Source organism: Arachis hypogaea, chromosome 8 (assembly GCF_003086295.3).
Source record: "Arachis hypogaea cultivar Tifrunner chromosome 8, arahy.Tifrunner.gnm2.J5K5, whole genome shotgun sequence".
Classification (NCBI taxonomy): domain Eukaryota; kingdom Viridiplantae; phylum Streptophyta; class Magnoliopsida; order Fabales; family Fabaceae; genus Arachis; species Arachis hypogaea.
Window position 1 is genome coordinate 43,333,053 of NC_092043.1, and position 16,315 is coordinate 43,349,367.

General features: G+C 31.6%; 1 protein-coding gene across 2 annotated transcripts; it reads left to right on the top strand.

Annotated features, from left to right (window-relative positions):
* Positions 1 to 2,824: 2,824 nt before the first annotated feature.
* Positions 2,825 to 15,490, top strand: LOC112707612 (probable peroxygenase 5). 2 transcript variants are annotated; one of them, XM_025759422.3, is made up of 6 exons: positions 2,825 to 3,114; positions 3,214 to 3,333; positions 4,321 to 4,406; positions 13,588 to 13,682; positions 13,781 to 13,906; positions 15,199 to 15,490. In XM_025759422.3, exons 1-6 carry the CDS (start codon positions 3,075 to 3,077, stop codon positions 15,344 to 15,346), a joined length of 615 nt encoding a protein of 204 aa, XP_025615207.1. In that variant the 5' UTR covers positions 2,825 to 3,074; the 3' UTR covers positions 15,347 to 15,490. The 2 variants fall into 2 exon arrangements, with proteins under 2 accessions (XP_025615207.1, XP_025615208.1); XM_025759423.3 differs by having other exon boundaries at positions 15,208 to 15,490.
* The last annotated feature ends 825 nt before the right edge of the window (positions 15,491 to 16,315 follow it).

Here is a 16,315-nt window from a genome sequence, read left to right on the forward strand (position 1 = left end):
TATGAGCACTACATCAATAAATTAAACATGTTTTCTGATAATACATACAGTATAAATGGATAAACATACACATAAAAAATTAAAGGGAAAATGACACTCCTCTCCCTTGAGAGATATTAAAATGACACTTTCCTCCCCTCTATTTATAAAATGTACAGTTTAATCCATTTAGTTAAAAATGTTAACAGAATATTTCATTTAAGAAAATTAAATATTTTATTCAATAAAATTAATATTTACTTTTTAACAAAAGAGGCTCAACACAGTAAAGTGGAGCAAAGGAAGTAAGATAACCAAATAAACACAGACATAACTGGTATCCGTTGTCATCTCCGGCATTGCCATCAACAACCAAACGGATCAACTCTACACCACTCCTTGTAACTCAAGAAGGACATGATCTTAATTCCTTCAACACTTGTCTCTACCTACTGGAAGACTCTGCTATTTTGCTCCAGCTAGATGTTCCAAATAATCGCACAAAATCCTATCAGCCATTTTAATTTACCATACTATCCCTTTATATTTATTTACTAACTAAACTCAATTTCTGAGTTAAGATTCCAATTCCCTCACAGTCCGTTCCAGATTACTAACTAAGCTCATATTTGGATCAGCATTTAAAGATTGTTTTAACTTTTTTGCTATCCATGTAAAATTAGCATTTCTCTTCTCAGATTTTCTAATACAAGTATGCCTTGACTCATAACTCTTGATCATAAAAGCAATATCATCTGGAGAAGGAGAAGCATGAATCCTCCGAGAACAACCTTCAGAAGCACAAATAGCAGTCACTTTTCCTTTCTCATTTTTCACTCTTATTATATTAAAATTCTCTTGAATTATGTAATCTCTTAAATTATATAATCTCTCAAAAAAATTATTGAAGGGTATATTAGAAAAAATAATTTAATTATTAATTTTTAAAAATATTTTAGTAAAAATATAATTTAATCAATAAAAAAATAATTTATTAAAAGATATTTTAGTAAGCAAAATTTAATGAAAAAAAATAAAATTTTTTACTAAAGGATATTTTTGTAAAAATAATTTTGTTTTTCAAAAAAAAAATGAATAAAGTTAACATTAGTTAACATTAGTTAACACAAAATTTAAAATGGATTAAAGAGGGATTTTTTTAAAGGTTATAGGAGAGGGGAATGTATATTTTATAAATAGAGGGAGAAGAGTATCATTTTAACATCTCTCAAGGGAGGAGAATGGCATTTTCTCAAAATTAAATGAATAAAATACATATCAAAATTTATAAATATTAAAATATATTTTAGAAATTACTTTTGATAATAAAAATATACAATAAATATTCGTAAATATTAAAATACACAAGAATCTTTAATATATATTTTTGTCTATATTTTAATTTTTTTATGTATATTTTTATCTATTTATACTTTAATATATCAATGCTCCAAATTAAAGGAATCCCAATATTTACATTTGTTTAAATCGTATGTATTCCAATTCATTAGGTAAGAAGAAATTGCATTTCGATCCTTCTCATATATTACTAAACAAAATTTATGACAAAAACATACTTATCAATACAATGCCATTCTTTATTCTAGAAAATACTGAAATTTTTATTAAACCTAACATAAACATATTTTTATAATCAAATTCAAAACCATTTGAAACTCATAGATTTCATTCAAATCTAAATCCTTAATCTCAATACTAATTTTCACGATGATAAACATAACAAAAACAAACTACATTTATTTTCTCAATCAAATAAAAAAAATAAAAAAAATAATAATCAATTTAATATAAAAATAAATAAAAGATATTTTTATGAAAAAAATTATAATTCTTTAATTATAATAAGTCAATTAATTCAACCAATCACCTAATAATTGAATCAGTGATCTTTTAATTCAGTATTTTAAATGGGTCCATTACGAATTTGATTCTGATGATTATAAATTAAAGAAAAATGTGGGATAAATATAAAAAAATAGTTATCTTAATAGTAGCAAACGAATATGTCTTATTAAAAAATGTTAGTAACTTAGTATATACTAGTTTCTTAATGCTAAAAAGATAATAATTTAAAATTATTTTATTTTTTTAACATTTATAATAATTTTATATATTTAATATTTATAATTAGGCATCTATTATATTTAATATTACTTAACTATCCTAACAGTAATGAAAGAATATATAGAATAAGATAAATAATAATTAAAAATATAAAATAAAATAACTTTTCCTAGACTATTTTTTATTATATTCTAAATATTTTTTATACTAATTTATTAAAGAGAATAATAAAAGTGTAATTACACTGAACTTCAAGAACGTTCCATATATCCTTATTATTGGTATATTTTTTTTTATTACTTTTATACAATTCTTATTTTATTAAAAAGAATCGACTATACATAAATTTCACGAAATTTGTTTATCCGAGCTAAAACATTATTCATTTGTGAACAGTGAACATCAACAATATGCAAGTTTACATACCAGCAGGATTATATAATTAATTTCCCTTTTTTTGGGTCGGGAATTTCCTATCTTTCCATTCCACTTTGGTTTCTTCCTCTTCATTTTTCATTTAGATGTCCATTTGAGTTAAGTCACAAGTCATCGTCATAAACTGATATTTGTCACCTTATATTATTGCGAAAACAATCATTTCCGATCCTTAGAAGCCCAGTTCGCTTAAAAATTAAAATTAAATTTGAGTTGTGCACCGAGAACGTGGCATACAAGTAAGATTTTGATGATTATAATATCTTGTTTGGAAGGAACAGCAATAACTATCAGATCATATCTTCAAAAAATCAGTGAAGGCGGTGAGAACTCAATTAAAGCCCCACACGTTATGTTCTTCCATACTCTTCCCTTCACCATCAATATAATAATTAAAAGCAACATAATAATATTTTATATTTAATTAATTATTATTATATATATTCCCCAAAATCAGAACTCATTATTTTTATCATCATATTGCAAAAGCTTACTCTAAGAATAAAACATCTATAAGCTCCTCCGTGATTTCGTCCCCTCTCTAATTTTTGTCATTTTATTATCTATCTATCCGTATGGCTGCTACTTCTGCTACAGAAAACAGAACACGTGAGGGTATGTATATAGAAACTCAACTTTCTATTTCTTAGTTATGGTGTCTTATTTATATATTTGGAGTTTTGTTAAGAAATTTCATTGTAAATTAATGTGCAGGAGTTGGAGGTGGTGCCGAAGAGAAACCAATCCCACTTCATGAGAATGTTATGCAGAAGCACGCTGCATTCTTTGACACCAATCATGATGGTGTTGTTTATCCATGGGAAACTTATAAAGGTCTCTCTCTCTCTCTCTTAATTTTCATGACGGTGTTTAATTATTTTTATCTGTGTGACATTTCACCTTTTTATACAATAAAAAGTGAATATTTTGTTTGGTTTGCAATAAAAATTAAAAAGTGAATATTGTTAACATGTACTCTGTTATAAGAATGAAAGTTAGCAAAAAAGTGAAGGCTAACATTCCTTTATATATACGGGGAGAAAAAAAAAATATATATATATATATATATATATATATGAACAGAATCGTTGACGAAAAGTAACCAAAAAAAGAATCGTTGATGAAAAAATTTTCAAATGTTGTTGACTTATTGGTTCGATATTAACTATTAAGGGATAAATGTACCTATATATATATTCTAACAAATACGACCTTCCAAACGTTTTTTTTTTCAGAATATCCAATGATTTTTTTGTATTTTCATCATAGATAATTATGTCTATGTACAACTTTTCATAAATATCTTATTTTGTCTCTAAAATATTTTTTTCTAAATTACATTTTTTTGTCATATAAATTACATTTGGTTATTCACTTCATTATCGATATGTGTTACTGTAGCTTTTTTTTAATAAAAGTAAAAATAGTAATATATTCTAACGTTGTAATTTTTTATGTTTTTTAAAATTGTAGAAGTTATACAAATTAAAAGATCTAATTTTGTATCTCAAAATTTTTAATTTTTTTAATATAAATCAAACGATCGAATTTTTGTACTTTTCACAAATCAAACGATCTAATTTTTGTATCTCTAACGAATCGAATGGTCTAATTTTTACTTTTTTAATTAAACCATTTCGTATTTGAACGTCCCCAACCATTCACATTTAAAAGAAACACCGTTACTACCTTCATATCAAAAACAAAAAATGTGGTGTTGCCTCCATGCGAATGTCAAAAAAATAAATAAATAAAAGTAAAAATTGCCGAGTCTATTATCATGTTGATTAATTAATGAAGTTAAATTATCTACAATTACAGGTTTACGAGAAATTGGAGTTGGGATATTGCTGTCAATTGGCGGTTCTCTTTTCATTAATGTGTCTCTTAGTCAGAGCACGCGCCCAGTACGACTCTCTGCTCCTTAAATTTAAAAAATGTTAAAATATATAAAAAGTTAAAAACATTAACCAACAATGTTAGTATGTTACTGCATATAAAAAGTAATTATTTAATATTTTATATAAATTTTTTATTATTACATTATTATATATAAATTTAATTATTCGTCTATTTATAATAAATTTGATTATTCGTTTATTTATAATAATTTTGTTTATTTTATAATACTAAATTTAATTATTTTAATATAAAAAATAAAAATTTAATTAACATATATTCTTAGAACATATGATAAATTTATCATTAATAAAAAATTTTAAATATTTTTATTTAATAAATATAAAATAAATATATTCAAAAATTGATTTTTTTTATATTTTTAATGAAATTTTTTTATTTTTTAATTTTAATATGTGCACTTAAAACACATAAGATAATAAAATATATAATAATAATAAAATAAAAATAAATTAAGATAATAGACTAATTAGTTTTTAACTAATAAAATTTTTATTTGAGTATTTGAAATAGTCAAACACATTTTTTATGAATTATATATGATGAATGATATTAATACGCCAAATTCCTGATATCTATGTTATATATTTTATAAATTATCTTTTTGGTGACTTATATTTTATAAATTATCTAATAATTATTGAATCATTTAACAAAAAAAGACCAAACTTGATTAATAATAATAATAATAATAATAATAATAGTAATAATAGACAGCTAAATAGAAATATAAAATATTTTATCTTTTAAATTAATTTTTTTAATTTTTGTTCAATTTATATTTGAGAATTGATTGTCAAAATGTATATGTAGTTTTAAAGTTGAGTAAAAAAATTAAAAATTTAAATTCTAACTAAATAAATCATTAATAACCCTAAACATCACAATGTTCTATTTTTTATTAAGTTGATTTAAATTTAATATATAAGATTTTGTTAATATATGTCTTAAAGATATATTTTTAAAATATTCTAAAAATATTTTATTAAAAATAATTAAAAAATAAGTTATTTATATTTTTAATACATTGAATTTATTAAAAATTTTAAAAATTCTATTATTATATTCCTAAAATATATCTTTAAGGTATAAAATAACTAAATTTATTTAATAAAAATATTTTTTATAGAAAATTTAATAAGAATTTTTATATAAAATAGCTCATCATCGTCTTTGTCGCTCGTACCGTCTTCCCCTGTTTTTTTTTGTTCTTCTCCTTCTCTTATCACCTAGTGATGTTTTTTGGTAGTTAGAGTGGAGAAAAGGAAGAGCAATAAGAGGAGGAGAAGCGTTTTAATGAGAGAGTTTAGAGATTACCATGGAGTGGTGGCAAGTTGGCAACTTCACACCATGGTATTCTGCTGCTTATTCGGCTCTTCCAGATCCTTGTATTATCTGAAGTGAATAATAATTTTTTTTGAACGAAGAGCTCAACACAACAAGTGGAGCAAGTAGCAAAATACGAACAAGCTAAGAAAATAAAAGAATAAAAAGAAGAAGTAGATATCCCTTTGTCATCTCCGGCATTGCCATCAACAACAGAAGGGGTCTGCACCTAACCACTCCTTGTAGTTCAGAAAAGACAAGTTGATAATCTCCTCAACCCCTTTCCCTTTGTTCTGAAATATCCTCCGGTTCCGTTCCAACCATATGTTCCAAATGATTGCACAGAAGCACACCATCCACCTCTTGCACTCTTGCTTTGTTTTTGAGTTCTCAGTCCAACTTTGGAAGTGTTCCTTCACTGTACCTGGACAAGCCCATTGCATTCTAACAAATGACAACCAGGCACACCAAACCTGCCAAGAAAAGCTACAACCAAGAAAGATATGGTGACCATATTCAACACCATTATTACATAACACACATAAATTATCTTCTTGGTGAATGACCCCAAGTCGACTCATTCTTTCCTTTGTATTGACTCTTCCTATCAGGGCAAACCAGACAAACAACTCTACCCTGGGAGGAACCAGGCCTTTCCAAATAGTCCTTGTGAAACTGTAGCTTGATATATCCGCCGGAACCATGTCCACCTGCAACACCTGCACAAATGAGTTAGTAGAGAAAATTCCTTGTTTATCATATTTCCATACAACTCTATCCTCTCTCCCAAGATCCAGTTTAACCAGCCCCAGAGTGTTGTGAAGCTGGTTCACTAAATCCAACTCCCATTGGAATAATTCTCTCCTCCACTGAAAATTCCATATCCAGGCGAACCCATCCCAAAACCCACAATCCCCTATCATTGACCCTGTTTGGTTTGAAACTGAGAAGAGCCTCGGAAAACGGTCTTTCAAGGAACCTCCCTGAATCCAGACATCCTCCCAAAAACGAGTTCTTCTCCCATCACCCACCTCCATGGACAACCCAATAATCATCTTCTGCCTGAGTTCTTGATTCTTAAACTGTAGCTGACAAATATCCTTCCACGGTCCTCCTCGAATAGGTAGTTCTTGGGATGATAGGAGCTCGTTTGGATTCAGGTTGTTACAGGAACAGACAACCTTCTTCCACAATGGACACTCCTCTTTAGAGAACCTCCACCACCATTTAAACAGCAGAGCTGAATTTCGTATCATGGCATCTCCAACCCCCAATCCACCTAGCTTTTTAGGAGTCTGAACCACTTCCCACTTTACCAAAGCCATACCGCTCTTACCATCCTCTTTACTCCATAGAAATCTCCTCTGCAAGGAAATTAGTTTCTCTGCAATAGCCTTAGGCATCTTATACAGGCTCAGATAATAAACTGGTAAGCTATTTAAAACAGCTTTGATAAGCACCAACTTACCGGCCTTATTTAGGATCTTGGCCTTCCAGAGGCTAAGCTTCTCCTCCACTTTATCTATTACTGGCTTCCATGTCTTGACCATCCTTGGGTTTGCTCCTAGCGATATGCCCAGATATTTAACTGGTAGATTGGCCTGCTTACATCCCAACACACTGCACATGCGTTGTACCCACTGCTCCTCACAGTTAACAGGGATTAAGCTAGATTTATCAAAGTTTATACTTAGACCTGACATCAACTGAAAGCAACGAAGCAGCCTCCTATAGTTCCTGATTGTCTCTTCCTCAGGAGGACAGAATAAGACAGTATCATCTGCAAACTGTAGGTGCGATAGCTCAATATGATCTCTCCCAACCAGCAACGGCGATATGCAACCGTTCCTCACAGCCTCTCCAATCATCCTATGTAGAACATCAACAACAAGGACGAATAGAAAGGGGGATAGAGGATCCCCTTGTCGCAGACCCCTTTCCATCTTGAACGGTTTGGACGGCGAGCCATTTATCAGCACTGACATAGAGGACGTGCTCACACACTCCATAACCCACCCCCTCCATCTTTGACCAAATCCCATCTTCTGTAAGACAAGGTCTACAAAACTCCACTTGACCCTGTCATATGCTTTCTGGAAGTCAAGCTTTATTACCACCGCTTTCTTCTTCCTCTGTTTGATCCACTGAACTGTTTCGCAAGCGATAAGAGCTCCGTCATGAATCTTACGACCCTTAACAAAAGCACTCTGTGTTTCACCTACTAACCCTGGCATGACACCTCTCATTCTCCTAACCAGCATCTTCGAAATTACCTTGTATACACACCCCACCATGCTAATCGGACGCAAATCTTTGATTTCCTTAGCACCAGTAAATTTGGGGGCCAACGCCACCCACGTGATATTAGCATCATGCGGCAGCCTTGAAGATTGGAAGAAGCCAAGTACCGCTGCCGTGAAATCCGAACCTATATCAGCCCAGCACTTCTTTATGAAGTTCATGTTGTAACCATCACATCCTGGAGCCTTGGATGATTCACAATCCCACACTGCCTCTTTAACCTCCTCAGGTGACGGTAGCATCTCTAGAGCACTAGAATCCTCCTCGCTAATCCTTTCCACTAGACCATCTCTGAACCCCATCTCAGGAGACCTCTCTTGATGATACAAGTCTTTATAAAACTCTCTTATGGCAATCTTAATCCTAGCTTGATTCCTTATCACTCTACCATTAATGATTAAAGTATCAATCCTATTATTTCTCCGTCTGGTAGAAGCTAGGTTGTGGAAGTACCTCGTATTTTTATCCATGTCCTTCGCATGCCTCGACCTAGACATCTGCTTCCAATGTAATTCTTTCCTCACATACCATTTCTCGCAACAAGCCACTAGCGCCTTCCATCTTGCCTCCACTGTCCCATCATAGCTCCCATTACTGACCATGTCATCAATCTTCTGGATCTCTTCCTCAAACTTCAGAATTTTCTTGTCCATATCACCAAAGTTGTCTCTATGCCATCTCCCCAAAGGAACCGTCAACGCCCTCAGTTTATCAGTGAATGGTATCTCACCCAACCCTCTCCATTCCTCCTTGACCATCCTTAAAAATCCTTCGTGAGTGAACCATGAATCCAGACTTCGGAACGGCCTCGGTCCGTTCCGCAGCCTCTTCTCTACCACTATGATAGGGCAATGATCTGACAAGCCCCGTGGAGCACCTCTCAGGAAAGTCTCCGGAAATGCCTCAAGCCATTCCAAGCTAACCAAAGCTCTGTCAATACGACTGCACGACTGTCCTCTGAACCATGTAAACTTACGATCAGAGATCGGTAAATCCACCAAACCCATGTCATGTACCCAATTCTGATAATCTTGTGCCAACAAAGGTAAGGTTTCTAATCCTCGCCTTTCTTCCACTTGTCCAATCTCGTTGAAGTCTCCAAGAAAGCAACAGACGCCTGGGCATAAACCAGCCATGTAACTCAGTTCCTCCCACACAACAAGTTTCTCATCTCTAGTGTGAGCACCATAAACCAAGAAAAATGCGCAGTTAATAGTATTCTGTGACAGTTCCCCTTCAACACATAGCCATCGCTCACCTTTATAGCAATTTCTTAGTTTAAAAAAGCCATCATCCCACATTATTAACAACCCACCAGATGCACCAACAGACTCCACATACTCCCACCCCACACAACCGTTCCCCCATAAATTCACAACGTCAAACCTTGTTAATGACTGCCTTTTAGTCTCAACCAAACCTAACATATCCAACCTATGTTTCCTCTTAAGTTCTTTCACCATTCTCAGCTTTCCATCACCACCTAACCCCCTAATATTCCATGAACTAATAATCATTTTAAAAGATTATTACACACCTTTTTGGAATTTTTGGGTCTGCTTCGTCTTGCTTTAGCTTTCTGTTTAGCCAATCTCTTTTTCCGAGCAATCTCTTCATTCTGTTCTTGAAGAATACTCATGATGTCATCTTCTTCATTGAGTAGCATTGCCCCGGATTCTTCCGCTAACTCCCATGTCTTTCGGTTTTCCATCAGTTGTTCATCCAGGTTTCCATTCTCATTACTGCTATCTTCGTCGTCCTCGTTGGTAAGTCCTTGTTCCTTTTTATTTTTGACTTTATCACTGTTTCCTTCATCCACGCTCTGGACCAGAGAGTTTCTGGCATTAGCCGAGGCAATCCCCAGATCTTCCTTCATTGAAACCGCATGACCATCACCAATTGCTTGATGATATGCATCATTGGTGTGTCCGTCAACGTCCTTGGCCCCTTGAATCTCCTCCAACAGTGTAGCAGCCCCCTCCACCCTTTCAGCCCAGTTTTCGAACCTACCAGCCCCTGTCATCACCGCACTAGCTTCCCTTGCAGCCTTCCTGTCACCGGCCGTGTCCCCCATGCCCCTCGCACAGCCAGCGAGCGCCATGGTTCCAGCGCCCTCGGTCATCCTCCATCGCAGGCTTTTGCCACCGGTGGATTCGGCGCTGCCTTCTTCCACGTCTCGCCCCGCATTCTTCCTCTGCTCTGAGTCATCTTCTTCCCATCTGCACCCTTGACTCTGAGCTTCATCCCTTGCATCGTGAAAGGCTCGGCACTCTTCATCTTCTCCCTTCCCGTGGTTCCTTGCATGGAGCTTCAACACTCCGGGACTCCCTGACGGCGCAAAGGGATCACCAGCTACAATTCGCACCCCTTGCACCAGTCCGACCCGACCCGAAGCAGCCAGGTCCAGCCCAAGCCTGCAAGCGCGTGTGCCAGTCTCCGCCAATCCATCTGTTATTGAATTCGGGCCTCCTTGGCCCAATACATTCCTTGTTTCCTTCTTAGCAAAGCTGTTCCATTCTGAAGGACCCACACATGCGTTAATGGGTTTAGCTCCTTGCAGCCCATTATGTTGACCTGGATAGCTCCACGAGATTGTGAGCTCTGATTCTGTTTCATTATTGTTTCCCAATCCCACAAAATCTGTCCCGCCATCAATATGTCCATAAATGTGCTGATCCGTTACCAGAATTAATTGATTAAAATTTAATTTGTCATAATTCCATTCGTTTAAAATGGACTATGGAATTACTATTCTATCCTCATCTTCAACCTCCTGTCCTAACCTTTCCGTACATACCATCGCTGCCTGATCTTCGTGGCCAACCAATTTTGTAGAAGCAGCCGACGTTGTAACCTCAGCTCCAGGGAATGTAACTGTTGCTTTATTTAGGAAAACGCAAGCTACCTCTTTATCCGCCCATTTTTCCATAGTACATTGCGAACTGTAGACTTCTTGTCCCACCTCTTTTACCAAGACTTCAAATCCACTGGTTCCAACATTGATATGGACCCATTCATTGATCACACCCATAACACAGGTATCAATAAGTACACGGCCGACACTAAACGAGGCGCACGATTCCGTCCCTGTATCACACCCAACCACCTCTCCCCATTGTTCACCGATCTTCTTGAAGGCATCCACTGTCCATATATGTAATGGGACCCCGAAACACTCTAGCCATACTCTTCGAGATTCACTTTTTTCCGATTCATCCCACCTCCATACACTATGAAAAAATTGTAGCAGGCTATTCATTTTGAATGTGTATGTTTCTTCAGCATTCAAAACACTGTCGAACGTCAGCAGAGCCTTATAAGCTCCCAATTCTCGTACCTGAGTGACCTGCGGAAAGTTCTTCGCAACCATATCCTGCAACGACCTAAAGTCAATGGCCTTAGTTGTTCCACCAATTAGGCTTTTCTGCAACCAGTTCAAGTTTCCTTTCGACACAGCTACTTCTAGTTTTTTTGTTGATCCTTCCCCATTTGGATCTAGGATCTTCTTATCTTTTCTCACCTCCTTAGAACTACTAGATGGGGCGACGGGGACATCCTCATGTTCCCTTTGCGGCTGGCGGACACTTTCTTTTCGAGTGATACTTGCTGTCTGTATCTTCTTTGTGCCATTAGCAGCCGACAGTCTCCTGTATTTTGCTTCTCCAACAAACACGACCTTACCTCTCAATCTCATACGATTCATCTCTGTTATTGCCTTCAACGCTCCTCCCCTCGTAGTGTACCGTATGAATGCAAAGATGTACAAACTACCATTTTTTTGCTTCCGAGATAGGTATATGTCGTTTATACGTCCAGTCCAATTGAATAGTTGGAACAGTTCTCTCTTTGAAATGTCCTCTGGAAGATTATCCAAGAAGATTGAAAAAGACTCCGTCTCCAAGCGATGATACTCTTCTCGATTCCAAACTCTAGGGTCTCTGTTCGGATTCCTAAATCTACCCCCACTGTGTTTCCCACCCCATCTCTCACTCTCTCTCTCATACTCTCTCTTTTGAAATTATTAAGAACATGCATTACAAACACCTATAATTTTATTCTGAAGTGAATAATAATAATAATAATAATAATAATAATAATAATAATAATAATAATAATAATAATAATAATGTAGATGGGAATTTCTTTGCTAAGGTGACTAAAGAGTAGGGGAAAAAATGGGATAGGAATAGGATGAGATGGTAGCTGGAGTGTTGATGATGATGTTGGAGGGAGAAAGGTGAATTGGGGGTGATGTGATGATGAAGAAGATATTATATTAAAGTGTGAACTATTAATTGGGAATTCGAAAGTTTTGGTCGTTGATAAAGGTATCTTTTATTGATAACATAATTTTTGAATCATAGTTGTAATTTGTAAGAATTGGATGGACTGGTCAATTTTTGAAAAATTGATGAATTGGACTTTCAACTGGTTCGGTTTAATTTCTGAACCTCTTAAGAATTAAAATCGATCAAAGCTGACAAAAATCGATAAAAAATCGGTTCAACCGAATTATTTAAGAAAAAATTTTAAAATTCACAAAGATGTAATTCAAATTTAAGGTTTTTTCGTACTTATATTTTTTTCTCGTCACTAAGCTATATTATTGCTTATTATTTAAATATTAATTATTAATTATATAGTAAAAATATATAATAATTTTATATTTATTTATATTTAAATTTAATTATATTTTTTATTCTTTATAATTATTAATATAAATGTAACTAAATATGTATAAATAAAAATATCAAATATTTTTATTAATTATAATATAATTATTTTTTTATAATTATATGATAGTTACTAATATTATTTTTTAATAAATATATATAGTATATAATAATATAATAAATATAAATAAATTAATTATTTATTAAAATAAAAATATCTATTTTAATATAAAAATAAAATTAAAATATTTTTATTATAAAAAATATTAAAATTTTATATACTTATTTAATAATAATCAGATTATAATTTGTTGAAATTATATTTTTTTAAAATATTAGTAAAAATATATATTATCAAAAATTTAAATTTCGTCTTGTGTATACGGTAATTCTAATTTATTAACTAGTGACAAACTCTTAAATTAAGTTTAAATCTGCAACGAATTAGTCCTTAATGTATGAGGCTGAAAAATACTATATATATATATATATATATATATATATATATATATATATATATATATATATATATATATTAGATAGTAACAAACTCTTAAATTAAGTTTAAATCTGCAACGAATTAGTCCTTAATGTATGAGGCTAAAAAATACTATATATATATATATATTTGATTTTGAATGATATGATATCGATGTTATCATATTAATGGAATTTGAAATAAATTCAAAAGCTATTCGAATTCAGTTTATTCTCGTGGTAATGAAATTCATTATATTGGGTATTGATATATGTACCCACCAATTCAAATAAATATTTTATTGAATCGTTGCAAAATGAATTCCAATTTTCCAGTTCTCGAACCGATTCTATATATATATAACAGCAACTACTTGTTCTGGTGATGTAGGGAAAATTTCCATCTCCACTTTTACCAATTGAAGTGAAGAACATACAATTCGGTAAACATGGAAGTGACACTGGTGTCTATGATACCGAAGGAAGGTAGTTTGCTTTATTTAATTTTATACATTCACTTTTCAGGATATGTCTCCTAATTATACTCTTAACAATAATAATGTACTTGTTGACAAACGTTTTAGGTTTGTTCCTTCAAAATTTGAAGAAATTTTCATTAAGCATGCACATACATATCCAAATGCTTTGACATATGATGAGTTGAAGGAGATGATAAAGGCCAATAGACAGCCAAAAGATTTGAAAGGAAGGTAGGACTGTTGTGGTACCCCATAATTGACAATATATCTTTGGTAATCCATTATTTTTTCGTTTGTTCTTTTATCTTGGTTTATCCACTTAATAACCTCTATGTTGAAAAAAGATTACTTGAATACCATATTTTGAAACAAACTAATAATAATGTGCCATTGATTTTCATATAACAAATAAAATATTGTCTTTTGTCAAGGTTTCTTTATGGTATATGGTATATGTTATTTGGAGGTTTTTTGGGTTATGAAAATCGAATCCCATAGTTGAATTGGTAACTAAAGTTTTAAAAATTTAGAAGTTCAATTGAGATTTGATCGGAATTAAATTGAATATAATAAAATAATATATTTATACATAAGATATATTTTTCTCAAAAAACTGATTTTGTTTTAATTTTTTATTTTTGAACCGATTTTTCAATTAAAAAAGTATTAGCTCAATTAATTAATCGACTTTTATCAATTTTGACCGATCTACACGATATTCAATTTTGGTTAACTCCATTAAATCAACTAATTCAATCCAATTTTCAATTACTTGGTTTTTTCAAATTCTGAAAAATTTTCTACTCAATCAATAATAAATAGTTTGATGAGCTAATTTTTTCTACCCAAAAGCAATTTTGGGGTTCAAAACTCAGAAAATTTTTATAAATAAAACATTTATTATCATAATAGTGACATATTATTGACTTGTTTCAAAAGTGACAATTGAGATTACACACTTTTTATCTTTAGAATTTAATTTTAATGCACTGATATAAAATAATTTTACACAGCATTTAATTATATATATATATATATATATTTGGATCCTCTAAAGTTTGAATTTCATTTTAGAGAGTAAAATGTGATCTTCTACTCTTGAATAGTTTCTCTTTTATATTTATTGATGGTCTCACCTATGAAATCAATGGTGAGAGATGACACTTTACTCTCTAAAATAAAATTCAAACTTTAGAGGATCCAAATCCATATATATAATATATATATATATACATCAAGATAAATATCATCTTTCATATTAACTGCATAAAAAATTATTAAAGAATGAATATAATTAAATAAATGTATATACTTTTTTAGTTATTAGTACATCAAAAATAAATTTTTATCTTTATTTTATATTTTTAATCTTAAAAAGGGTTAGGAATTTCAACCAAGAGTCTAAGAATATTGGAACTTATGATGAATGCCAAATTGGATATCAAATTCAAATAGAGGGTACGAATAGTAATGCTTATTTAGTTTTGCATTTCAAAACTTGATGATAACCATTTGATGGACAGGATTGGCAGTTTTGTTGAATGGCACCTCTTGTACAAGATTGGTAAAGACAAGGATGGACTCCTACAGAAAGAAACTATCCGAGGCGTTTATGATGGTAGCGTCTTTGAAATACTGAAAAAGGAGCACTCGAGGGACAAAAAGAACTGATTAATCTAAATCCATTTGATATAATAATAATCATAATTTATTTCTTTGGATAAAAATGTAGATGTTGTATAAGGTACAAAGATTGATATTTTAAGAATTGATCACTATAATGGAATAAAATGTTTATTATTCCTTTATACATTATATGATTTTATTTTTCGGCCTCATTATATATTCTTGTGGAAGTTGGCCGTCATATAGTTTGATGAGTATTTACAAATTTTTTTATTGAAATAAGTTATACATCGACAATAAAAAATAAGGGGTAAATATTTGTAAAAAGATGCTCAAGTCAGTAAATTGGGTTGTAAGATATACCCAAAATATCTCTATTTTTAATTTTTTTTTTCATTATATATCTTCAATATAAAAGGATTGGATTATAATTAATGTTTGATTTGGTAAAATCTTTAAAAAAGTGTTTGTATTTTTCAAAAGCACAAATATTTCGTTTCGAGTGTTTTTGAAAACAACTAAAAATTTTTTTTTAAAATTAGTTTGTTCTTATTATCAAAATTACAAAATTTAATATAACTCATATTAATTGATATTTAAATTTAATTCTTACATTAATATTTAGGGTAAAGTACTAAATTGGTCTCGTATGTTTGGACGTAGTTCTGTTTTGGTCTTTAAGGTTTAAAATATCTTATTTAAATCTAAAAAAGTTTCATTTAGTTTTAATGTAGTCCCACCATGAGGTCAAAGTTAAATAATTAACAAAATGCTCTACATAACAGCAATACAAGAACAAGGTCAATAATATGGAGAATAAGTACAAGTTCCAGAAGCACAAAATTAACTATGGATGTATCAATACATTTATTTATCATTTTTTTTACAATTTAAATGAAATATTTTATATAGAATTAAGGAGAATGATAAATAAATGTATTAATGCATCCACGATTAATTTTGTGCCTATAGAGCTTGTACTTATTTTTCAGATTATCGATCTTCTTGTTATGT

Excerpts from the sequence above, each read along its gene's own strand:
- LOC112707612 (XM_025759422.3), top strand. The coding sequence starts at position 3,075 with ATGGCTGCTACTTCTGCTACAGAAAACAGAACACGTGAGG. Across the intron at positions 3,334-4,320 it reads TCCATGGGAAACTTATAAAG|GTTTACGAGAAATTGGAGTT; the intron begins GTCTCTCTCTCT and ends CTACAATTACAG. Across the intron at positions 4,407-13,587 it reads TTAGTCAGAGCACGCGCCCA|GGAAAATTTCCATCTCCACT; the intron begins GTACGACTCTCT and ends CTGGTGATGTAG.